Genomic DNA, 26,252 nt, shown 5'->3' with positions numbered 1-26,252 from the left:
CACACACATTCTTCAGTTGGTGTGGTAAATGGGAAGCATGAGTGGTCTTACACAAATAATGTTTTGAGAAAGGTGCCCCCCCAAATCTTTCCAATAGATATAGTATGACATGTCCATACAATAGAGTTATCCCACTTTTATAGCACTTTAACTGCCACGGTCCCACCCTATAGAATCTTAAGTTTTGTTGTTCTGTGAAATACTCAACATTCATTGCCAATTAGCTCTAAGGATGCAGTTCAGGGGAGTGTAGTAGAGAATTCTAAATCCCTCAACTACAAATCCTGGGATTGCATAGGATGGAACCATGTCAGTTACAATGCTACCATGCTGCTATAAATGTGCAACGTGAATACAGCCCAGAATCAATGAAGAACAGTGAAATATGAGAAATGCATACAACAATATGGGAGCTTATAAAAATGGTACAGGGGCCCTCTCAGGGTTTGGAACTGAACATTCTGTTCCAGTTATTGTCTCTGCTGGTCCAACACTCAAGCAATTTTGTCTTGCTTGGATTCCTTGATCTGTACAGCTTTAACTGTACACACATACAGAAACAGTTTTTCATTGCTGTGAAAAGAAAGAAACATTTCTGTGATCACAATGGTAATTACCAAAGGGGGAGATGTTAAGCTAAGAACATGGAGTAAGCATTCAAATCTTCCTGCTCCTTTCCTCACAAGCAGCATATATGCATCCATGTTTGTGGATTATTATGTTCTCTAGCTTCTGATTAATGATTATACTGTTGTCTGAGTGTCTTTGTGCTCTTTTCACAAACTGCTGTCCCACAGGCTCATAATTGTAAGACAAATGTGTGAGTTCTGACTTAAACCCAGAGCTGAAGAACCAAAGAACCAAGGAATGGTGCTTTAAACCAAGCTAAAGAACCAAACAAGATAGTTCCGCGCAGAGCATTGATGTGATTAAGGGATTTGGCAACCGAGACGAGGAAAGTTTGAGGAACTTGGAAGCTGAAGTGGGTGATGCTCTACTGTAATTTCCATGCATGTTGAGTATAATAATAAATAATAAAATAAATAAAACTTTAATTTATATCCTGCTTTTTGTTTCCACAATCAAAGTGGCATACAACCTTTAAAAAATACAATATATACAATTCCCCCCCTTAAAAAGGATTAAACAATTCCATCCATTAAAATTACAGATGATAAAAATCTAAAAACAATACTACAATAATAAAATAACGGTAGGCAGAGTCTTCGCTTATAAATGTCTGTGGGGGGAGCGTTACATGGCCTGAATCTATCTATTTATTTATTAATTAATTATATATTTATTTATGTTGAGAAAGTGGGTTGTTTTGTGAAAAGTGAGTTGTGTGTGTGAAATCTCTCTTTTCTCCATAGTTTCCATCTTTACAGAATCCCTTTGTGAGTCTGAGATTATCACACTAGGTATTTAATCTGCGCTTGAAGCTACAGAATAGTGCCTTTGACAATACTTATCACATGATGTCATCTCTGTTTCATCACTGTTTTACTGTGAGGCATTGTTAGACCATCCCTTTTCACTTCTTTTCATTGATAAGGAAAACCCACCAATAAGCTTGCAATCATGCTGCTGCCCCATTAGTCCTAAAGTGCAAAACCTCACCCCCACAGCAGTTCCAAAACTGGCAGTCGCATGATGTCTCTCCTCTTTTCCCCCTCCCCTTTGCTATTTCCAAGTAGGCTGTTATGTTTTTTAATATTTCCTTTCTCTCTTTTAAAAAGCTTAAATTGCCTTAGCAGAACTCTGGAACTGGGTTAAAAAATAAAAAATGAAATAAAAAAACAACCAACCCATCTCTACATTTCTCTCTTTCTCTTGTTCTTTGGCTCCTTCCTTCCACGGTTTTGTACTGGATTTGCCTGTCGAAGTCACTGAGTCCAGTTGTTACAGCTGTTTTTGTAATGCACAACTAAAGGGCTGCACAGCTCTAAATAACCATGGGGGGGGGGGGCAGGAAGCAACCTGAAATGGCAGCATGACCTCTGCTACTTCTCCCTGTCCCCTCCCCAAACCTTCATCATGTTTCTCCCTCATCTTTCATCACTTGGATTTTACTGGGATTTATAGTTTCAAGCTTCCTATCTTGCACCCCTACAGAGCAGCATAGCTAAGATTTACTCCAGAATTTATTTTTATATTTATTTCTTCACATCTGTGAATTCACTTACAGGGCTTAAAATGACCACAGCCTCAAAAATGTCTCCTACTTTTCCTGTAACTGCACCAGTATGCATTAGCATACGGCATTTGACTGTGTCACATACATAATGCTGTACTCCTTAACATGGGCACATCAAACACTAACTACACAGGGGTGGGGTGGGAAATAGCACCTCAGTAGTGCCTCACAAACAATAGGAGCTCCAGTGCAGCTCCTCCATGATCCTGCTCCATAAGGCTTACCCACTCATAGTGGTATGCTGTGATTGGGTGCTGACTCATACTATCTGTTCTGTAATGAAAACTTGGGAGGGGCTGTTGTTGAATCACAGGGGGGAGGGAATCAGAATTTCCCCCTACCATTGAAGTCAAGGCAGTCTAGGAGCGAGGCCACAGCAGAGAGCCCAAGGGGCTTCTCTTCCTCTTGCTGCCTCTATCGTAGTCATCATGCCTCTGCCCCATTTTAACTGTTGTGTCAGTATATCTTCACAGAACCACAGAAACATGGAATTGCAAGGAACGAGAAGGACCATCTAGTGCAACCCCCTGCCATGAAAGATGCCCACACAACCTGTTTAAAGACTTTCAAAGAAGGAGAGTCTACCACCCTCTGAAAAAGTCAAACAGTTTTCACTATAGAAACAAAGAAGAAGAAGAAGAAGAAGAAGAAGAAGAAGAAGAAGAAGAAGAAGAAGAAGAAGAAAGGTCTTCCATTTCTTTTCTGAACATATCCTTTCTTGTAATTTGAACCCACTGGTTCATGTTCTAGTCTCTGGAATGTCAACTGTCAGTCTCTTCAAACTAAATATACCCAGCTTCCTAAGTCATTCTTACCTTTGATCATCTCGGTCACCCTTCTCTGGACACATTCCAGCTTGTCATTATCTGTCTTGAATTCTGGTGCCTAGAACTGGACCCAGTATACCTGGTCAGGTCTGACCAATGCAGAATAGAGTGGTACTACAGTACTACCTCCCTCACTCTTTGTGCTATGCTCCTGTTGATACAGCCCAAAACTGCATTGCTTTTTTGAACCAATCTATCACTCATATTTAGTTTGTGACCCATGTAGTCTAGATCCTTTTCACATGTACTGCTTTCAAGACAGTTGTTACCCATACTCTCTTTGTGCGTTTCATTTTTCCTGCCTAGATCTGGTTTGCTGTTGTTTGTTACTTTGTGCCTTCAAGTAGTTTCTGATTTATGATGACCCTAATGTGAACCTATCACAGAGTTTTCTTGGCAGGATGGATTTGGAGGAGCTTTGCCATTGCTTTCCCCTGAGGCTGAGAGAGTGTGACTTATCCAAAATCACTCACTGGGTTTCATGGTTGAACTGGGAATTGAATCCAGGTCTCCAAACTCACAGTCCCAACACTCAAATGGCTATGCTATATTTATCCCTGTTAAAATGTATTTTTCAGTTTTGGTTCACCTCTCCAGTCCCTCCATTCTGCTCCTGTCCTCTAGATATTTTCTAATCTGTCCCCCAATATAATGTTGTTTGCAAATTTAATAACCATACCTTCTATTCCATCATGCTTGGGTTTGTCTACACAAGAGAAAAACAAACATATTACCTTTGAATCTGTGTTGCTCTGGATGCATAAGGCATGGCATCTCCTCTGGCATGATTATGATACACAATGCAAGGTCCAATCAGCAGCAAACATGGAGTAAAAAGAGATTAATGCAGATTTTTAAAACTGAGGAGTTTCCAGGAAATTCTGATATTTCCTGTATGTGTCATACTGATTTGTGCTGGGGGGGGGGGGGGGGGGGGGGGGGGGGGGGCTACCATTTTCAGTCAGCTCCTGCCACCACTGCCTTTCTCACAACTCCAGGACAGATTGTTGCCTGGCATGGGCCACCTTTTGCCTTCCCTCCCAAGAACAACATTAAAATAAAGATCTTTCTCACTTGTGATTCTCCTGGTGCCTCGTTGTGACTCCAGAGTGTATCACAAGGAGTGACACTGATGAGGGAAAAAACATCATTCCAAGCAGCGAAGGTAAAAGGACGCCCCTGCCAGGCAGTGATCTGCCTTTGCTCTGGGACCACAACAGCAGCCATGTAGACAACTGTTGCAGATAAAGCAGGTGTGGGGTGGCTTTTGGACTGAACAGATGGGGGGGGGAGTCCATTTGGATTTTCCCACCAATGTAAATGAATCATTTATAAATATGTTTGAAAACACTGAGTCCAGTAACCCGGCCTTAAATGTCTTACATTTTGGGCTGAGTTTTGTCCTGCAGTTGTCCTACAGTTTGGTCTCGAATTTGTCCTACATTTTGTCCCTGGTAATAGTGGACAATTATGGCAACCCGAATATGAGAGATGTGTATCTTGGCCATTCTGGAGTTTACAACATATCAGGTGTTTTGCTGGCACAGCAAGGTTGCAAAGTCGTACAGTTTCTCTGCTAGCAGACCTTCAGTAGGTTGTTATAATATTGTGTAGAGATAACTGTACATAGAAATATATTTTCTATGTCTGTAATCTATGGGTAACAGAAACCCTAATTTTCAAAGTCAACCATGTTTTGCTTCTCCCCCCTCCCCCCTCCCCTTGAATACTCCCAGGCAACTTAAAAACACAAAAGCATGACCAGTTACCAATAATAATAATTAAAAAAAATTAAAAGTTTTTTTAATCCCCTTGTGAGGATAAATCATTTCCTGCTGTTCTTCTCTTTTCCAGCTAAGCAACATTCAAGACCTGTGTTACACCCACCCCGCCCCAAAGAGTTGTTGCTAAGTGAAAAGACAACAATGCTGGCAACAATCTAAGAAGTCAAAGTGACTGCTGCTAATAGGGCCCATTAGCTGGGCTGAGAGTGAATAAAAACCAATGGGTCCCCAGCACTGGTAGTGTTTTTGCCTATACAAAAATGAAAATGCAGTGTCTGCCAACAAGCACACAGTGACTGTATTAAGAAACAAAACAAAACAAAAAACCCAATCTTCCAGATGGTTGTTTTTATTGTTTATCCATTATGTGCTCTTAGAAAGCCATAAGGGGAAGCCCATACTTTTCCCTAAACCTGCTTTTCCCATCTTGTTCCTTCTAAAGTGTCTTTTGGCAAATGCTGATGTCTGCACCCAGTCCACAAAATCTTCACTGTCATCTCTCACTACACAGCCAAAATGTATGTGTATCCCTAGGGTGCATCTACACTGTAGAAATGATGCAGTTTGATACTTCTGTAAGTGTTGTAGCTCCAGCCTATGGAAACCTGAAACTATTCCAAAAACTGCTGGTGTCCCACAAAATTACATATCCCAGGATTCTATAGGATGGAGCCATGGCAGTTCAAGTGGTGCCAAATTCCACCATTTCCACAGTGTATATGAACCCTTAGACCCCAACATACCTTGGAAACAGAGCTTGGGACTACAACCCCTGGGTTCCCCAGATAATATGAACACCTTTCATAGTGTCTGAGAGATTCTGGGACTTGAACTGTATTCCCAAAGTTCACATTTCCTACCTCATGTTTTGAATACGAAGTCTTGCTCTTTACCGCTTTTCTCCAAATTTACTGCAGGTTTTCTACAATCCAGTGTAGAGGGAACGTCTCGCCAGCCCTAAATAATGGTACTATAACTGTTGCTTCATTGGTTTTTGAACTTTGGTAAAATTGGCATCTAGCTCACCTACCAGTCATTCATACAAAAACAATTTGCTATGCAGTGTATCGTCCCCTCAAAGGAGGAAAATAATATAAGCAAGTGACTCAGGTTGCATCTGCACCGCAGAAACAAAACAATTTGATACGTTAAAGCTGCTCTGATAGCCTTTAAGGCTGAAGGTTGGGGTATAAATACCATAAATAAATAAATAAATAACTGCCATGGCTAATGCTATGGAATCCTAGAATTTGTAGTTTGTTGCAGCATCAAAACTCTCACACAGTGAATGCTTAATAAGTCCAAAAATTACAAATCTATAGCATTGAACCATGGCAGTTAAAGCAGTGTCAAACTGCATTATTTCTTCCATGCAGATGACGTCCCAGACATTGGGAGGAATAATAGAACATTTCTTTTTCAAAGATTGGAGAATGATACTATAGGACAATCTTGCTCACTGTTCGCTTTTTGCCAATGAGCCAAGACATTTTGATTTACACAAGGCTTTGATTTTCAACTGGTTATGCAAAAGTTTCTAATAGGATGTGCTGTATTAGTACTTTTATTACATTTTAAACATATAGTTTTAGTTCTATTCTGTAAGCTGCCTTGGGTACCCTACTGGGAAAAAGAAGAGTGATATAAAGAAATAGTACAGAGAACATGTAGTGAGCAGCTAAAAGACATATGTCATCTATATAGATCAGAGGTGAGCAAAATGGCTCCAAGGGCATCCAGTGGTCTTTTTTCACTGTTGTTGCAAAAATGCTCCAAAATGTGACCTTTAGGGGTATCTGGAAGGCATTTTCTTCGTATCTGAAATCCCTCTGAACCCCACTGTTGCTGTTTGGCAATATTTTCCAATGTGGTTTTTTTTCAAAATCTACATTGTAGATTTTGTAAAAAATAAATAAATCTACAAATCAACATTGTAGATAAGAGAGCCAGCATGGTGTAGTGGTTTGAGCACTGGACTAGGACTTTGGAAATCAGGGTTTGAATACTGGCTCAGCCATGTAAATCCACTAGAAGATTCACTTAGGCAAGTCACACTCTCTCAGCCTCAGAAGATGGCAGTGGCAAACTTGCTTAAAAAACCCCCATGATAGGTTCACCTTAAGGTTGCCATAAGTTGGAAAACAACTTGAAGGCACACAACAACAGCAACAACAAATGTTGAAGAGGCACCTAAGGTGTTAATATATGGGGCAGGGGGCAGATCAAGGCTGTGATGAACTGTGGGCCAGTGGACTGCAGAAGGCCCTCAATTCTTTCGGAAATTCCAGAATCAAAGCACAAGTCATTTACACAAATGTGTCCACAGAATTGAGGAACTGGATACTATGTACAATGATATACATGTTTTTATGGGGTGTGTGTGTTAGTGGTTTGTGACTGCTAGATATGTAATTGGGTGTTGTTGTGTTCCTTAGCTTTCTAGAAGACTCCAAGATTTCTTCTGAAGTAGAGCTTCCAAGTGACTTACTCAGCTTCTCTGGCCCCACCAGTAAAATCCACATGCTCAGAATGGTCTTCTTGTAGAGGAGCAGTTTACATCTTTGCCTGCTGTAAAATATTAATGAATGAAAAGAAAACTTGCTTTTTTATTTAAGGTTTAAAGATTGTGCACTAAAAAGGGTCTGGAGCACCACACATTCAACCCTGGGTGGTGAGAAAAAACGTATAAAGCCTCCTTCTTTCTTATATATTTTTCATCCATAAGCAATAAATATGGAGGGAAGCATACAATAAGATGAGGCTGAAACAGTTGCCATCAGCATTGTTACAGCATTTTGAAGGTGGGCTTAAAATGCTGTTAAGCCGAGATGGTGGCTCTCTGCTTTGTCTTCAGCAGAGCTATTCCATTACTTTATCTCACATTACTTGGTGATGGGCCACATACTCATTCAAAAATAAATGTGCATTAACATTAAAAAAAGAATATACGTTTTAAAAATATGCATGAGGGGCATATACGAACTAGATAAAACCCCTAGAATACATGCCTGGCTGGACATCCACAGTCAAAACTCTTCCCCAACATCCAGGCTTTCAGCCAAAATATTAAAGGAGTCTACATGTGATTTATGCATGGAGCTGTTTCCTGTAAGAAGGAGTTCTAACTGCATCAGATCCAAATGTCTAACTCTGGGTGTGAGGGGAATAAGGCCATTTGTCTTCAACATAAGAATGCTGTCCCACAGTGAAATTTTCCTTCAGAAATAACAGAAATACAAAGAAAAGAGGTAGACAAAGGGAAAGGGCCTTCTTGGTGGCCGCTCCCAGACATTGGAACTCCTCCTTAGGGAAGCTAGGATTGATCCCTCTTTGCTCCCCTTTCACCAGTAAGTAAAAGTACTTTTATATTTATATTTTTAACTGATATTTTGACATAATCTGTGCTGAAAATCTGTGCTGTTTTTTAAGAAATTGTAAACTGCTATGGGTCCCATTATTGGGTGGAAAGGCAGAATATAAATGAATTGAATAAACAAACAAACAAATCTAAGTATTCTAGAAACACAAACAAACAAACAAGCTTCATTTATATACCGCTTCATACCACCTAAGCAGTGTCTAAGCGGTTTACAACTGAAAGCTAATTTGCCCCCAACAATCTGGGTACTCATTTTAGCGACCTCCTCAGAAGGATGCAAGCCCGAGTCGAGCTTGAGCCCTTTTGTTGGTCTTGAACTCGCAACCTTATGGTTAAATGCAGTACAGGCATTTAACCACTGTGCCACCAGGGCTCCTTCTATCATACAATCATAGAATCATAGACTTGGAAAGAGACCACAAGGGCCCTCAAGTCCAACTCCTGCCATGCAGGAAGATGCCATCAAAGCACCCTCAACAGATGGCCCTCCATCCTCTGCTTTAAACTTCCAAAGAAGGAGATTCAGAGGGGTGTGTGTTTTACTGCTCAATGGCTCTTACTGACAATACATTCTTACTAATGTTGAGCTGGAATTCTAGGTCTGATTTGCAGTGTCCCACTCTCTGAAATGCTAGAAATTTGGGGACTAATGGGCAGAATTCCCACATTTTGCCTTCCAATAGCTGCACACCTGGTCAGGTCTAGCTGCACATGGAAGTGCCTGACATATGTATGTTAATGCACACATAACTCTTTCTCATAACTGGAAAGAATGGGCTGTTTGAGAACACTGCTGTCAGCATTAGTAGGCTATAGTTTATGGCAGGGCTAAGCCTTGATGGACATGCAAACATTCATGCTTCATGCATTCTTTCAGCGCTGGGGTGAGCCAAGCCACACACCCCCAGCTGACATTTTTAAAAGTTGCTTAACTGAGCCAAATCAGTATTTAGACTTTAAATCAGTAGCTGACAAGCTCACAGAATGAATTGCAGCCACTTAGCATTTCATGAGGAAAGGTGGAGAACAGTTTATTTTTTAACCCAGAGACCAAATTCCAGTTTGGGAAGGGGACTAGAAGTGCTCCTACTCTGACCAGGGTAGGAGCACAGATAAGATTAGCCTTGGGCAAAGCAACATAGGCAGGGCCACGGATAATGAACGATTTTGACGTTTTTACACTAAATAAATGAAACATAGCTCAGTTCCATGGACGTCTACTCAGGACTAAGTGTCATTACAAATTGAAGTGCAGTTCCATGCTAAACTGAGGCTCCATTCACACTTGCCAATTTGCCCTGGATGGAACTGGGCAGATCTCGGTCCCCCCACATCGAATCCACTCAGAAAGAAGTGCCGACTATCCTTTACCTCGATCGGGGCAATTTGCCCCTCTGAAGTTCACATTTGCGGTACCACTTTAAAATGGTGCCTCCTTTGCTGTCAATCAAATTCACTTCTGCTTTCGTCAAAGGTGACATATCCTACAATCATTGGCCAACTGGATGGGTGCTTTCCCCCCCTCCTTCTTTTTTTAAAAAAACTGGTGGCATTGTGCACATATTTTGTCAACTTGTCAAATTTAAAAACCTCCAGGTGTGTGTGTGTGTGTGTGTTATGTTTTTTGGTCACTACAGATTATGGCAACCCGAAAACAACCCCATCCTGGGGTTTTCTTGGCAAGATTGGTTCCAAGGAAATTTGCCATTGTTTTCCCCCTCAGGCTGAGAGAGTGTGACTCCCCCAAAGTCAGGGGTTTCCACAGCCTTCCAGCCTCCTGCCTCCCCTTCGCTTCCAGCCCAGCATTTCTTCCTCTTTGGAACCTCTTCCCTCCCCTTCACTTCCAGCCCAATGCTTGAAGTTCTTGCCTTCCCCTCGGATGCCAGCCTCCTGCCTCCCCAAAAGTCATGGGTTTCCGCAGCCTTCCAGCTTCCCCTTCGCTTCCAGCCCAATACTACCTCTGAAGCCCTTGCCCCTCCCATGCCATCCTCTTCCAATAATAATAATAATAATAATAATAATACCTCACCAGTATGCCATCTCTGCATTCTTTTGCTTTCCCTCCGACTGCGACCCAAGAATGCCTTAAGATACACATATACATATGTAGCAAAAGCATACACATATTGTATCAATTTGCCAAATTGAAAGGGAAACATTTGTAACATTTTCATTGTAGCATTCGCATATTACACACAAAAAATAATTTTAAAAAAGCCTCTTGCAAAGTGACCTGCCATGCCGGCAGCAAGCAGAAAGGGAAATGTAGCACAAGCAGACACATTCTATCAATATGTATCAACCTGTAGAACTATTTGCATAGTCTGTCAAAAATAAAAATTAAAAAAGGGAGAGAGAAAAAGCTGCCTGCGAGAGGGGAGGCATGCCTTCCCTCTGACCTAATCCCTCCCCTGAACTTGACCTGATCATAACCAGGGCCAAGTTCACATTCTCTGGCACCTGGTTTTTCTCAAAAGATACAGGTAAAACTCTGCTTTCAAAAGACCCACGCCAAGGGGGATTTGCCCCTGAACGGGTGTGCAAGCCTCGAATTTGGGTGTAGAAGAATTGGGGCTAGTATGAACTTCCCGCTTTTAATCCGGTTTCTGAACCGGGGTAAAAAGTAGTCTGAATGGCCCCTGAGTTTCCTATCTGATCAAGCATAGCTTCTTTACCGGCTGAGTGAAGTTTAAAAGCCTTTAAACATGTTCTTATCTTCCTCCAATCAGTGTTTAGTGAGGGTTAATAGTGGCAGGCAGGAGAACTCCCACAATCCAGAGGCTATATATTAGATTTCAGTGCTTGGAATCTAATATATGGATATATTGAAACACAAAATCTAGAGGAATTGACAGAGTGGAGAGATGGAGAAATATAAAACTTGGGAAGACTGAATGATAAAGACCATTGGATTTTTTTTAAAAAAAGAACCATAAATGTGATATATTCTCTCTTATTAAACTAAGGGATGAGCATGGCAGTGGCAGCTGTCATAGTTTGATACTAAGCAAAACTCAGGACACTGTGGGAAATGGAAGCTTGTGAATATCAACCCTGGTGTAGCTAGACATCCACAGTACAAACCTTTCCCCATCATTTTGGGCCATGCCTGCCTTCTCACAACATTTCCCAGCATATCAATTATAGGTATATGCCCCCTCTCATTTAGTAAAGTGCCAACACCCTTCTTCTCTAGGGGCATATTCCTTCTTCTGTTCTTCCAGGATCTTTATCAGGTCTATTTCTGGTGCTAGATGCAATCTCTGAGCAAACATGCTTGACATTTTTCTTCTAGATATCAGCTATCTATGACAAAGTGCCATTTCTTCCATTCCTCTCAATAGAATAGGATCTGCAGAAATGTGAGGAGAATTTGTCTGAACTAAGTCTTACTATGACAGCATTTTTCTCTGAATGCATTTAAATGAGGACAAATGTGTGGGTTTAGCTAGAAAAGCTGAACTGTCCTGTGATGCTAAATGCTGTGGCCAATATTCCTAGATTTGGGTTATGTCATTTTATAAATAGCTGAAATTATCTCAGACATTCAGGATGAATTGTGGGGGAAAGCAACTTGATTTCATATTAAACTGCAAACACACACAATTCTGCATATTGCATTATATAGGGTGTATCCACACTGCAAAATTATAGCATTTTGATACCACTTTTACTATCAGGGCTCCATTCTATTAAATCCTAGGATTTGTAGTTTGGAGCTACCTAGAGCTTTCATTCTAGGTAACTACAAATCCCAGGATTTCATAGAATGAAATCCCAGGATTTTAGAAAGCTGTACTGCACTATCCTGACTGCAGCAGAGAATTCTATATGCCCATCAGACTATAAGTCCCAGAATTCTGTAACACAGGGGCATGAGAGTTACAACAATATCAAAATACTATAACTTTGCAGTATGGATACACTGTAGTCACACAGAAAAATACTTTATTAGCACCATAAATTAAGTAAATGCATAAAATGTATATACTCCAGGAATGGCAGAACACAGATATGAGTTGAGCCTCTGAAAATGTTATGGGCCCACCAACATTCCATTGCCCAGTTTCTCCATCCATACCCTTTATGACTTATTGTTAGAGAATAAAACTGCCAGCTCCATTTCTTTTGTCACCTAGAAGGCACACTGAGTGAAAAGGCAAGATGCTCCTTAAAAGCCTGCCATAGTTCAACATGTCATGTTTATGAGGAGTGATGAGGACCCTGCTACCACAGACTCTGTTGCCAGTGAATGTGGCATCTGAACACATACTTCTTGATCCAAAAGAAACATAGAAGATGTGGAAAAAGAAATAATTACTGTACTATTATTAACATAATTCATACCATCGTTCAAAATCACAAGCAGCTTAAGCAGTTGTCAACAATATGACATATTTTTCATGTAATATTAACGGTAAAAATGCTGAGGTTGGCGGGGGCAGGGAATCAGAACAATGTGATATCTAGTCAGACCAAGTGACTCACTGTATGTAGCTGGCAGTTGCTGAGCTGGCAATTGTTTGGTATGAATCCTATTGTGTCATACTTCTGAAACAAACACTGGGTGAATACACAGTTTGTCATCTCTGATACCTATGCTTTTTCATTCTGTTCTCCCCCTTAGGCAAAATCCACTCTGATCCCATTGAATGGGCAGTTGTCAACCAGAGGCAGGTGGGGTCAGAAATGCTTCTCTGCAGTCAGAGAATTCTGCAAGTGGGACAACATGCATGAACTCCAGTACACCTGGGGCGTGGGAAAGTTACTTCTTTGGAGTTCATTTCCCAGTATCCATCAGCCAACCTGGCCAGCACTGTCAGCCATGTTTCTGATGGGAGAAGGCTTCTCCTATAGAGCATTCTGGTGTGTTTTCATTATCTTGTGTTAGCCTTAGATCCAACGACTAAAATGTTCCTGGGTAAAGCTCATATGCGAATAGTTGGGCCTTCCTTTTGGTCAAGTGAAGCCACATTGTCAATGTAATTTGTTTTTATTTATATACCGCTATTCCAAAGATCATAGCGGTGAACAGCAAGTAAGCTAATTAGCAAGTAAGCTAATTTGCCCCCAACAGTCTGGGTACTCATTTTAGCGACCTCGGAAGGATGCAAGCCTGAGTTGAGCTTGGGAGTGCAAGGTAGATCTGGAGTTGCACAGTGAACACTGTAAAATGCTTTTCTGATAGGAGTGAGAGATTTAGCAGAAGTGTCCCATTCCACTTCACTTCACTAGCAACAAATAATTACAGTGGAAGTCACACCTACTAGATTCAAGTTAGCAAAACTCTAGAATTATTCTAAAATTGGTCTTCCCAAAAACATACCACCCAACATTTCTTGCACTGAAGAACATCAAATCTAGAATCACAGAATTGTAGAGTTGGAAGAGACCATCAAGTTCAATCCTCTTCTATGCAGGAATACAGAATCAAAGTATCTTCAATAGATGGTCATTCAGCCTCTGTTTAAAAAACTCCAAGGAAGGAGCTTCCACCCCTCTTCAAGGAAATGTGTTCCACTGTTGAACAGCTCTTAATGTCAGGAAGTTCCTTCTAATGTTTAGATGGAATCACTTTTCCTGTAGTTTTGCATCCACTACTCTGTGTCCTATTATCTGAAGCAGCAGAAAATAAGCTTGCTTCATCCTCAATATGACACCCCTTCATATACTTAAACATGTCTATCATATCACCTCTTAACCTTCTCTTCTCCGGGCTAAACATACCCTAGGTCTCTCCTCCTATGGCATGGTTTCCTGATCATTCACCATTTTGGTAGCTCTCTTCTGGACGTGTTCCAACATGTCAACATCCTTTTGGAATTGTGGTGCCCAGAACTGGACACAGTATTCAAGGTAAGGCCTGACCAAAACTGAATAGAGCAGGACTGTTACTTCCCTCGATCTAGACACTATACTTCTATTGATGCAGGCTAAAATCACATTGGTTTTTTATAGCTGCAGTAGTACACTGTTCACATGTTCAACTTGTGGTCTACTAGGACTCCAAGATCCCTTTCACATCTTGAATGCTCACTAAATACAAGAAATGAAATGAGATCTATGGGTAATAAAGGAATTCAAATCTCCCATCAGCCATGGAAGTCCACTGGGTGACCTTGGGCAAGTCACACAGTCTCACCTTAGAGGGTGGCAATGGCAACCCTCCTTTGAACAAATCATGCCAAGAAAGGTTTGCCTTAGGTTCACCATAAGTTGGAAACAACTTGAAGGCACATAATAGTAGTATGAATAAAAATAAGATTAATTTAAGGTTGGTGATTTAATAGTATATAAAAAAATTATACACAAGGGGGATCACAGTTCTCAATGGTAGTCAATGCTTTGCATATATAAGGCACATATAAGGCCTGAAACTTGTTCTGCCATCAGTGAAAACTCTCCCATAAGGCAGGTTGATAACAGATTGGCAGATTGTAAAGGGTTGCTGGATCTTGTGTTTTCATTGTCCACTGGCTGACTGTGGGTGCTGCCACTCATTACAAGCTTCTGCAGTCATTTGCTGCAATGGCTTTTTTCACAGCAGGAAAATCTGGCGATCTGCTGGGCCCTTGTGGTTCCCCCCCCCCAAAGTAGGTATTCCAGTTGCACAATTTCCCCAACACTTAAAACAAACAAACAAGCACAACACAAAATGTGCTGCTTGCTTATACTACACTAGTGGCAGTTTCTCCACAGGAAACAGTAGCTAGCTCAATAGAACAATGATTCATTTATGAATTTGTCTTCATTCATGAACCACTAGGATAATCCAATGCAGCCATGTAAATTCCAATTCAGTGACACTTATACCAATGCAAAAGCCATCAATGCTGTCTCATCAAATTTGTGTCTCCAGAATTGGTACCTATCCAAACCTAGCAGAATGCCTGACAAAGGCTCTTATTTAAGTGCTTAATAAGCACTTCATGTCTTTAGTTTTCCACCTTTTTTTCCAACTGGATGTTATGGGTTTTAAAATGGCACATTTCTCCCCAATTACACATTTTGTGTCTAACTCCACACTCCAAAACTAAATAAAGCAAACCCTTCTGCTGGGACCAGTCAGAAGGATTCCTCAAAATGAGGCATTGGGTGTGTCTTCTGGAAAGAAGTCCTGGTCACTCTCCTGCTGTAGAGGTACTGATGGGCAAGACTGTCTGTGAAGAGAGGGAAGAGGAGGATGAAGAGAGAGGTCCTTCCACCCAGAAAGTGCAACATCCTCCGCCAACCTTATTGCTGTTTCCACTTGAAAAGATGTGGAGCTGTTGCCTTTCTAAGTAGACAATGCTGAGTGGGGTGGACCAGGACTCATGTCTCACAAAATGGCTTTCCTTTCTGTAGCTGCTTATTTGCTTCAGAAGCTCTGCAAACATACACTGGGTAATGGAGTTCATCAAAGAATTTTGGAAGAAAATCAGCCTGTGCTTTATAGATTATAGGAAAGCCTTTGATTGTGTAGATCATAAAAAAACTGTAGATCACTCTTAAAAGTAATGGGTGTACCACAACATTTGGTTATCTTAATGCATAGCCTGTAATCAGAAAAAGAGGTTACTGTTAGGGCAGGATATGGAGAAAAAAATGGTTTCCAGTTGTCAAGGAGGTCAGGCAAGGCTGCATTTTATCATCCTATTTGTTTAATGTGCATGATGATTGTATCACACACAAAGCTGGATTAGACTCTAAGGAAGGAAGTGTGAAAATTGGAGGATGGAACATCAACAGTTTAAGATATGGGATGACACTATTCTAACAGCAGAAAATGGCAGGGATTTGGAACAACTACTGAAGAATGTTAAGGAAGACAGAGCAAAAGCAGGTTTACAGTTGAACATTAAGAAAACAATAATGATAACCAGATGATCTACGGTACATAACTTTAAAGAAGACAATGAAGACATTGCAGTATTTCAAGATTTCCCGTTCCTTGGCTCAGTCATTAATCAGAATGGAGATTGCAGTCAAGAAATCAGAAGACTAGGACTGGGGCTTGTCTGCATTACTTACAAACCACCAATTTCCCCTGGGCTTATTGTGTGTGATTTACATTATGCAGGCTCAAAACCCTGAATTGGGTCCATGCTATTTTCACTATGCCTGGACCCAATTGGGGTTTTTCACCTCTTGTCCCGCATTAAAAAGACCTACCTTTTTCTCCCAGTTTTCCAGCAATAACGCTTGGGAAGGAGTAGGAAAAGAGGATGACTGCAGGGTTTGCAGGGCCTGAGCAGGGCTGTTGAATGAGAGACTTGGAGGTCTCATTCAGGGGGTTGCCCTAAGTGGAAGTCAATGTGATAGCAGTAAACAACAATAATTGTTATTTTGAATTCAGTTTTTCTTACAGGGAATATGTTAGGAAATCCCTTTCTCTTGGTCACTCTCATACCTGGATTGTATCCAGAAATATTCCCATCAGATAATTGAAATACATTTGAACATCCTTGTTCTTCAGCTGGTGTAGCAAATGTGACTTCAGGATAGTCAACATGTTTCATGTTGTGGTCTCTTTTGCAAACCACCTATGGACAGGGTGACCAGATGGCCTCCTTTTCCAGGACATGTCCTACATTTCAGCCTTCTCTCTAGGGCAGGGTGACCAGACATCCTCCTTTTCTGAAGTGTCCAATATTTCAGCCTCTTGTCCAGGAGGAATTCCAAAATGTCCTCCATTTGGAGCATGACCAAGAAGCATGAATTTACATTTATATGATTTATATTTCAACTTTTATTTGGTCATGTCCTCCATTTTTTGGCAGGCCCTACATTTGGCAGTGCCTTGTCCTCCTTTGTGGGGAGGCCATCACCCTGGTCCTGGAGGAATTCCAAAATGTCCTCCCCTTTGAGCATGACTAAGAAGAATAGGTTTCTCTTTCTATGAGTGTTTTGCGCTTTCAGTGGGACCAGAGCTCCTCCTTTTCCAGAACTTACCCTTCATTTCAGCCTTCTGTCCAGGAAGAATTTATATTTCTAGGGTCCAAATCACACTGCAGAAATAATCCAGCTTGAGACAGCTTTAACAGCCTTGGCTTAGTGCTAGGGAATCCTGGGAATTGTAGTTTATTGTGGCACCACACAGCTCTCTAACAGAGGCGGCTAAATCTCTCACAAAACTACAGTAACCAGCATCCCCTGGCATTGAGCCAGGGGGGCAGTTCAAGTGGCCTCAAGCTGGAGCATTTCTGCAGAGTGTTTTTAGCTTTTCTGTGGCCCTGTCCTGTCCCTCCTTTTTTTCTGGAAGGCCCTACATTTTGGGGCGCCCGGTCCTCCTTTGCGGTGAGGAGGCCATGTGGCTCCAGCAGCAGCCTGCCAGGACTGGCCTCCATGGCCCAGGCCCTCCAGCTGCACAGGGCCACGCCCGACTAGAGCTAGAGCGCCAGAGCCAGCCAGCCCCCAGAAGGCTGCCCTCGGGTTTCCTATTACGGCTTCCCAGCGTGCATGACTCATTGCCTTGTGTCTTGTCCTCCCGGGGAGCTCCCCTCCGCCTCCCCTGATTGGCTGCCCCCTCCCAACTCTCTCTCCCCATTGGCCCCCAAAGCCTCTCAGGAGGGAGGGAGGTGTCTCCCAAACTTGGAGCGGGTCCATTTGGGGCTAGTCCCGCCTGAGAGGCTGCGGGGCAGAGGGCTTCTGAGGAGACATTTGGGGGCTTTGCGAGAAGGAGGGAAGGGTTTCGGGGGAAAGAAAGCAAAGACCAGAAAGTTGCCAAGTTTGCCTCGGGGCTCGGCGAGGAACAGCTGCGGAACAAGGCAGGATGCGGCGCCTCGCCCTCTTGCTCTCTGCGGCGCTTCTGCTGCTGGCCCCCTCCGGCCAAGGTAGGCCAAGAGGCAGACAGGGGCCCTTCCCAGCCAGGGGCAGGCCTGGGCCGGGGAGGGGGGGGTCCCATGGGGTCGGGCAGCGAGGAAAACGGGACCCTCCCTTTGTGCCCAATTTGCGGGCTTCCCTTTCCATGCCCGACATTTGGGGGGCTTCCCTTTCCATGGCCAACTTGTGGGGAGGTGCCTTTCCATGCCCAGCTTTGGGGGGGGGGAGGCTTCCCTTTCCATGCTCTGTCTGTGGAGAGTTGCCTTTCCATAGCCGACATCTGGGTGGCTTCTCTTTCCATGCCCAGCTTTGGGGGGCATCCCTTTCCCTGGCCAACTTTGTGGCTTTTGGCGCCTTCTGGAGCCCCGCTGCTGCTTCTGCTCTGGACGAGAGAGAGAGAGAGAGAGAGAGAGAGAGGAAAAGGTCAATATTGCAATCGCCAGGGCATTTCTATCCCACTTAGCGATAGACTGGACTACTAAGCGGTTTCCAGGCTATCCGCCCTTCCAGCTGGCAGCCTTTGTGCCGCAGGGCCTCCCGGGTGGAACGGGGGATAATAATAATAATAATAATAATAGTTGTTGTTGTTGTTAATTATTTATTGGAGTCTGGCCTGAGGTTTCATAAAATCCTGTACAAACCCTACTGAAATGTTCCATCCTCCTCCTCCTCCTCCAAGAGGGCAAATTTCAGTAGGATTTGTATAGGGCTTTAGCCAACCGCAGACTAGACACTAAGTTGGGTTCAGGAATATTAGGTCTAGGATTATTATTATTATTATTATTATTATTATTATTGGAGGGCAAATTTGAGTAGGATTTGTATAGGATTTTTATGCAGCCTCAGGCCAGACACTAAGTTAGGTTTAGGGACCACGTCTACAATATTATTATTATTATTATTATTATTATTATTCCTAGAGGGCAAATTTCAGTAGGATTTGTATCGGATTTTAGGTAACCTCAGGCTAGACACTATGGCCCCATATAGACAGGCCAAAATAAAGCTGCTTCAGGTCACTTTGGAGGTATGCTGTTTAAATGACACATGCATCTTAAGAGGCCAGAAGCTGTGTCAAAGCTGCACTCTTGTCTTTAAGACTGGAGCATGGCTTTGGCGCAGCTTCCAGCCTCTTAGGGTGCATGCAGCATTTAAACAGCATACCTCCAAAGTGACCCGAAGCAGCTTTATTTTGGCCTGTCTGTATGGGGCCTAAGTTAGGTTCATGGACTCTGTCTAGGATTATTGTTATTATTATTCCTCAAAGGAAAATTTCAGTAGGATTTGTATAGGATTTTAGGCAACCTCTGGCCAGACACTATGTTAAGTTCAGGGACCCTGTCCAGGAATCATCATCATCATCATAGTATAATAAATGTCATTGTTGTTGCCTTCAAGTTCTTTCCAACTTCTTGCCACCTTATCATGGGGTCTTCTTGGCAAGATTTGTTCAGATGGGGTTTGCCGTTGCCTTCCCCGAGGCTGAGAGAGTGCGACTTGCCCAAGGTTTCATGGATTTCGTGGCCCTGCTGGGAACTGAACCAGAGTCCCAGTCTCAACACTCAACCCATTATGTCAAACTGGCTCGGATATAATATTGATGATGATGATGATGAATAAGTTGTTTTTTACCCACCTCTCCCCATGAATCAAGGCAGGAAACAACAGCAACTAACAGACAAACAGCGTCCGTTAAAAAAGGCATCTGTTAAAACACACATCAGTTTAAAGGGACAAATAGGATGTGAACATATGAAAACAGTTCAAATTTAAAACCCATTTGGAATTCACAATTTAAAATCATCTGGATAAGCCTGCCAGAAGAGACTGGCTTTCAATGCTCTTTTAAATTCAGGCATCATATTCAGCCTACAAATCTCTTCCAGTAGCTCATTCCACAGTCAAGGGGTGGCTGAAGAAAAAGTCTTCTGGATGACCTAGTCCTGGTGGACTGGAGTAAATGTCCTGAATGTATGGATTTCTGTACCTGTTCCAAGGCAACATCTTCTGCCCTTCCAAGCCTCAGCGATGGATTAGAAACTTGGGTAGAAGAGCCATTGATTTCACTTGGATTTGTACAGGATTTTATGCAACCTCCGGCCAGATTCCAATTTAGGTTCAGGGACCCCATCTAGGAAAAATAAATGAACAGTATTATACCATCCAGTGTGGCATAGTGGTTTGAGCATTGGACTAGGACTCTGGCTTCAAATCCCCACATGGCTGTGGAAACCCAAAGTCACACTCTCAGCCTCAAAGGCAAACCCTCTCCAAACAAATCTTGCAAAGAAAACTTCATGATGGGTTCGCTTTAGGGTTGCCATAAGTTGGAAATGACTTGAAGGTACACAACAACAACAACAACAACAATTATTTTACTGGGCTAAACTCTCTAAAGGCACCAGATCCTTTCTGATCTTCAAAGCTAAGCAGGATTGGCCATGGTTAGTAGGTGGATGGGAGATTGCCAACAAATACCAGGTTTGTTGTTTTTGTTGTTCAAGTTGTTTCAGACCTATGGTGACCCTATCATGGGATTTTCTTGACAAGATTTGTTCAGAGGGGGTTTGTCAGTGCCTTCCCTTGAGGCTGAGAGAATGTGACTTGCCCAGGGCCATCCAGTGGGTGTCATGGCTGATCTGGGAATCCAACCTTGGTCTCCAGGATCATAGTCCTGCACTCAGACTACTATGACACACTATCTCTTCCTGGCCTAAATATCCTAAAAGCATCAGATCCTGTGTGATCTTGGAAGCTAAGCACAGTTAGCCTTGGATAGTTCTTGGATGGGAGACCAACAATAAATACTAGGTGCTATAGGTTATATTTCAGAGGAAGGAAGTGGAAAAGTCACTTGCCTAAAAAAAAACTGTGACATTCACAGGGTTGCCATAAATCAACAGGCGACTTGAAGGCACATTTTATTATCTTTAAAACCACAGGGCCTTATCTTCAGATTACATTCACAAACTGTGATAAATAACCAGTAATTCTCAAGTATTCACAGTCACTGTGTAATCTCCTATTTCAGCCATTAGCCTCACTTTTCAAATGATGGAAGGGAAAAAATCAAGCTTGGTTGGCTACTCTGTATCAACCAAAGCATGGCCAGTGGTATTAAGGAGTGGTGCCACATTCAAAGAAATGGGTTTTATATCCACAAAGCTGCCACATTGCTTTCCCAGTCCCTTCCTCCTTTTAATGAGTGATCTTACAGGTCTAGTAATCCAGGAACCTGCTTCTTTCTCCTTATAAGTACAATATTCAGCACTGATAAAGGTGGCTTGGTGATGGGGGGGGGGGGGGAGATGAACAAAGAACTGGAAATTTGCAGTCCTTTTGTGTGCTGTTAATACTCCTTGTTCGCTCTTTGCCTGACTCTGTGACCTTGCAATAGTACATCTGGAGAAAATGTGTCATTTGTCCAACACACAGAGCATTTCAGAACTTGCTACAAGTCTAAAAAGAATCTGGAAGTGCAGTCTTCCTGCTGAGTGATTAGAGCAGCATTTCTCTAACTTTGGTCCTTCAGGCTTTTTGGCCCAATTTTTCAGAAGCTTGGCTGCTGAATTCGAAGCTGAAGTCAAAAACATCATGAGGAGTGAAAAGTGAGAACCGCTGGACTAGAGTCACCAACAGTTTCTTTAAATCCACCCTTTCTCAGCAATACTTTCATTCTGTCGCCCAGTTATTAGAGTGCTGTGAAAGTTGATAAAGGTGTGGGGGTCAGATAAACCACATTCTGTCAAGTTAAGCAAAATCCAGGGCGGGGCAGTACATTCAATGGCAGTGAACAAAAACAGTGTTTGTGAGGAAGGTTTTCCTCCTCCCAGTCCATGGTTGTATCCCTGATGCCACATCCCTCTGACGTCTTTGGCTCCTACTAGGAAAGGGGGAGAAGGAGGAGGCACTTTAAATGCTTAGCTTTAGGGAGGTTATTCTTGGGACTCAGACCAGCTGGTGACTGAAGCACCAGCTGAGACAGCAAATCCTTTGCTGGCTATGCCCACTGATAGCAGATAGGGGGAATTTCTTTTGCACTGTCTGAATGGGGTGGAGTTTTAGGGAGGAGTGGGTGAGCCTCTGTGGTCCAAAGGAGAACCTTCTGTGGGCAAGAAGTATTCATCGCCTCTTCTAGGTTTTGTATTCAGTGACTCAGTGGATCTCATCTGCAGCTTATCAGTTTAGGAGGAGAAGGTTTGAGTAGTAGTGGTTTTCATATCAGTGAGATGGTGAATCCACTCTGTGTTTTAGCCTGAACTTCCAAGCAGCTATCCAAGGTTCTGAATTTATTCTAGGAAAAGGACTAAAATGCAGAGCAGATTTACAGGCCCACTGATGTGAAAGTCTCTGGCTGCTTGGGGTGAAAGAGTAGTCTGTACTGATTTTGCAGAAGAATACAGTGGGCCCTCCACATCCATTGGGGCCAAGGGCACAGGACCCCCATGAAAGTGGGAAAACTAGAGATAAGGAACCACTATTTTTTCACCTTAGAGGACACCTCTAAGAATCTCTAGGTTCTCCAGTGCAACTCTATGGTTAACATCTGCTGGAACTTGACCATACAATTGTGCTGGAGGATCTACTTAGAGAAGTGTTTTCTTCTAGGAATCTCTAGGTCCTCCAGCATGATTCTGTGGTCACTTTTTAGGAGAGTTGTGCTGTAGGACCTAGAAAGAACATATTAATTAAATCCATGAATAATCAAATCCGCAAAATGTGGAGTGCTGACTATAGTTAAGAAACGGCCTATTCAAGGAGTTTAAAGTTAAAGTGATCTCTAGAAGTTTGATAGGTATTGACTGTCTTCTGCATTCCTCATCAATGTTTTTAAGGTTAATAATTTCAGGAAACAATTTGCTGTGCTAGGTAAGGAATCTATTATGTGCTGTGCCATGGTAGTAGTATTAAAAAGTTTTTCTTAAACATATTTCTTTCTCCTTGGATGATTTTTTCCTATGGACGCACACTTATATCTTTCAATATGTTCAGTGGGACTCCAGTTCCAGAGCAGAAACTCTAGAGCAGTAGTCCCCAAACTTTGGCGGGTTACAGACAGGCAAAAAGGGATGTACTCATGACGTCATGAAGGTAGAGCCTTCAGACGGGCTTTACCTGAATGCCGTCATGAACACGCCCCCCGCACGCCCCAAGCGGGAAGAAGCGGCATTAAAAAGGTGCTGCTTTTTTCCGCTTCTTTTCTGTTTGATGCGTACCTGCGCAACTCCGTCTGTAAGCCCCTGCACCGATACGTCAGAATTGCTACGCCGCAAATATAAGTTGCCGGTTTAAAAGCTCCGTGTCAGCTGCGTCGCATAATGGGTCGGGGTCCCGGGACATGCGTGGTTTGCAGCCAAGCTTTAATTGCAACGTCTGCTGCCATGCAGCTGTGGAAGCTGAGGCACAGCTGCGGCGCATTTTAAGCCTCGTAACCCTAACCCTAGAGCCACTTGTGCGCATGCGTTGCTAGAACCGCGGGAAGTTGTAACTTTTGCCGGCGGATGTTTTGGTTGTAGAAAGTGAAAAGGGAAAGTTTGGGATTTAAAGTGACCCCCTACACACATTCCTGCGCCATTCTCACCTGGGAACGGGCACAGTTCGGCTGCTCCTGCCACAGTTGTGTGGCGGCTCCCCTTTGCCACCAGGCAGGATGGCTCAGCCATCCACCAGCACCCCGAAAAAAGGCAGGGGGACGTCTTGGTCTCATACTGAGACGGCTGACCTGATAGCTATATGGTCCCAGAAACTGGAGTAACTGCAGAAACTGGAGCAGTCCTACCTGGATGCTGACACATATCGAGAAGGGGAAGAAGCCATGAGAGCTGCTGCACCGGTACACCAGAATTGCTACGCCGCTACTTTAAGTTGCCCATTTAAAAGCTCCGTCGCATAGTGAGTTGGGGTCCTGGAACATGCGCAGTTTGCAGTCAGGCTTTAATTGCAACGTCCGCTGCCATGCAGCTGTGGAAGCTGAGGCACAGCTGCGGCGCATTTTAAGCCTCGTAACCCTAACCCTAACCCTAACCCTAGAGCAACATGTACGCATGCGCTGCTTGGAAAGTTTGGACTTTAAAGTGCACCCCTACACACATTCCTCTGCCATTTTCACCTAACAATAAAAAACGCTAAAACTGTAAATACTGACATATGTACAAAGGAGGTGAGGGGAGATGGCAGGGGGACAGCGGTGGCAGCGGAGACAGCTGTGGCTGCGCATTGCAGATTCAGCAGGAGCGCGGGGACCAAAGGAGAGGAGGCATCTATGATGCTGCTGACACTGGCAAAGTGCAAGCGGACAAGGATGCCAACACCAGCTGGCAGGAGACCACCATTGTTTTTGGGCAGAGCGGGGGGGAAAGTTTAAAGGGGCTTGGGCACTTTAAATGCGCAGACAGGCTTTCTGCCGCCGCTGCTTAGTGCTGCAGCTGCGAAGCTGTGCACTTCTCATGCGGCAAAGGAAAAAAAAAGAGATCCCAGAGCTTGAATGTGCCCAAGATCTTTTGATGCCCTCTAAACTTGCCCCCAAAGGGAAAGGGCAACTACAGGGGGCCTGGGCCTGGGATCAAGGGGCAGGGAGCACTGACAAGGCACTAGGTCCCATGATGTCCCATAAAGACATCATTTCGCCTCCCAGGGCATGTTTTCCCTCCCAGCCCTATCTACTCTATTCTACCCTTCCTGTTCTCTCCTCCCACCATGCCTGCCTCACTGGTCCCCAAACCAGCAATCTCCAAACTCTGTCCTTCCAGGCGTTTGGACTTCATCTCCCAGAATCCCCAGCCACCTTGCCCTGTGGTCTGGGATTCTGGGACATGAAGTCCAAACGCCTGGGAGGACAGAGTTTGGAGATTGCTACCTCACACCACTCCTGCCTAGCTTTAGACTGCACAGTTGCGCCTCATTCACACTCACAGCCACACCGCCGCAGTTGCGCATAATTAACCACACAAATTTTTTTAAAATAAAGTTTTTTATTTACAACAATAACAACAATAAAAATATTTTACTATATACAATATATACAAAGGGAAGGGGGAGGGTGAAGGGGGGTGGTGAAGGGGGGATGGCAGAGGGGGCAGGAGAGGGAAGCTGCTTCAGGGAGGGGGAGGAGGTGGTGGGGCGGGAAGCCGGCGGAGGATCTCTCGCAGAGTCTCGTCCATGGAGGAGACTCTCTCCGCCAGCTTGTCCACCTTCTCCTCAATGGCAGCGAACCTCCTCTCCGTCCGGTTCTCTGTGGGAGGAAAAGAAAGAGGATGGTTAGGATCAGCCTGTGGAGCCCATCACCCACTCCCACAGGCAGGGTTTCTGGGTGCCCCCACTCCCTTCCCTGGGTTCACCTCTACACTTACCTTGCTGCCGGGCTTGGAGGACACGATCCAGGGCACTGGCATCGAGGGCCAAGTGCCCTGGCTGTCCTGGCAGGCGGCGGCTTGGCCCAGGCTCCTCTTCCTCGGCGGCAGCAACAGCAGCAAGGACTTCAAGCCCTGCAAAAGAGGAAGGAAAGGCCCAAGTTACCATGCTGGCATGGCAGACGAGGGCACAAGTATCGTGGGGGCTGCAGGCAGGCAACTCCCACCCCTCACCCTGGGGACCTACCTGCCGCCAGAGGAGCCTGCTCTGGCTGCGGAGGGGCCACAGCAGCTGGTCCTGGCTGTGGCCCACCCTCGGGGACATCCTCGTCCCCCAAGGATGGTGGAGAGGGCGACCTGGCAGGGTGCCCTCCCTCCCTCCGCCTCCGCCTCGGCCGCACGCCTGCAGAAGGGAAGAGGAGGGATGACATTGGCACCATGCAGGAAGGAGAGGAGGGCAAGGGAAGGGTCAAGGAGGGGAGGACAGGGCATGGCAAGAGCTCTGACTTACCTGGAGGACGGCGATCTTCTGGTCTGGGCCGATCTCCCCTGATCCACAAGTCCTTCAGCCGCTCAAAGAATGGTGGCCGCCTGTCAACCGGGGGGTGCTCCCCGAAGTCTTCGAGGGCACGGGATGCCTGGAGAAAATGCCCCCGGTTGGGCTTGTTCGTGCTGGCCATCACCCTTCGAGCGGCTGCCTGTGGCATCAGGGAGTCCAGGAGGATCCCGACCTCCTCATCGGTCCAGTAGGCGATTCGGACCGGGAACCTCCTGCGTGGCTCTGCCATGTCGATCGCCGTCCTGGGGTCTTGCACAGTTGCGCACGGGTATATATGGGCACCTGCGGCTCTGGGCCGTTAGGCCAAGGTGGTCCTAGGCCAATGATAGCTTTCAGAGGAGCAGTTTGAATCTCTC

The 26,252-nt window shown here is 44.1% G+C and overlaps 1 protein-coding gene across 2 annotated transcripts in view; it reads left to right on the top strand.

The window, feature by feature from the left end:
- Window positions 1–17,735: 17,735 nt before the first annotated feature.
- Window positions 17,736–26,252, top strand: part of CD99 (CD99 molecule (Xg blood group)) — a 50,362-nt gene continuing 41,845 nt past the window's right edge. The window contains exon 1 of one of the 2 annotated variants that reach the window (XM_042457620.1): window positions 17,736–17,999. In XM_042457620.1, coding sequence (XP_042313554.1) covers window positions 17,939–17,999 — 61 coding nt within the window. In that variant the 5' untranslated portion in view covers window positions 17,736–17,938. The remainder of the gene's footprint in view (window positions 18,000–26,252) is intronic. The other variant, XM_042457621.1, reaches the window with a different exon arrangement.

The sequence above is a fragment of the Sceloporus undulatus genome, chromosome 3 (genome assembly GCF_019175285.1).
Source record: "Sceloporus undulatus isolate JIND9_A2432 ecotype Alabama chromosome 3, SceUnd_v1.1, whole genome shotgun sequence".
Classification (NCBI taxonomy): Eukaryota; Metazoa; Chordata; class Lepidosauria; order Squamata; family Phrynosomatidae; genus Sceloporus; species Sceloporus undulatus.
Note: the sequence above shows the minus strand (reverse complement) of the source record. Positions and strands in the feature narration are given on the sequence as shown.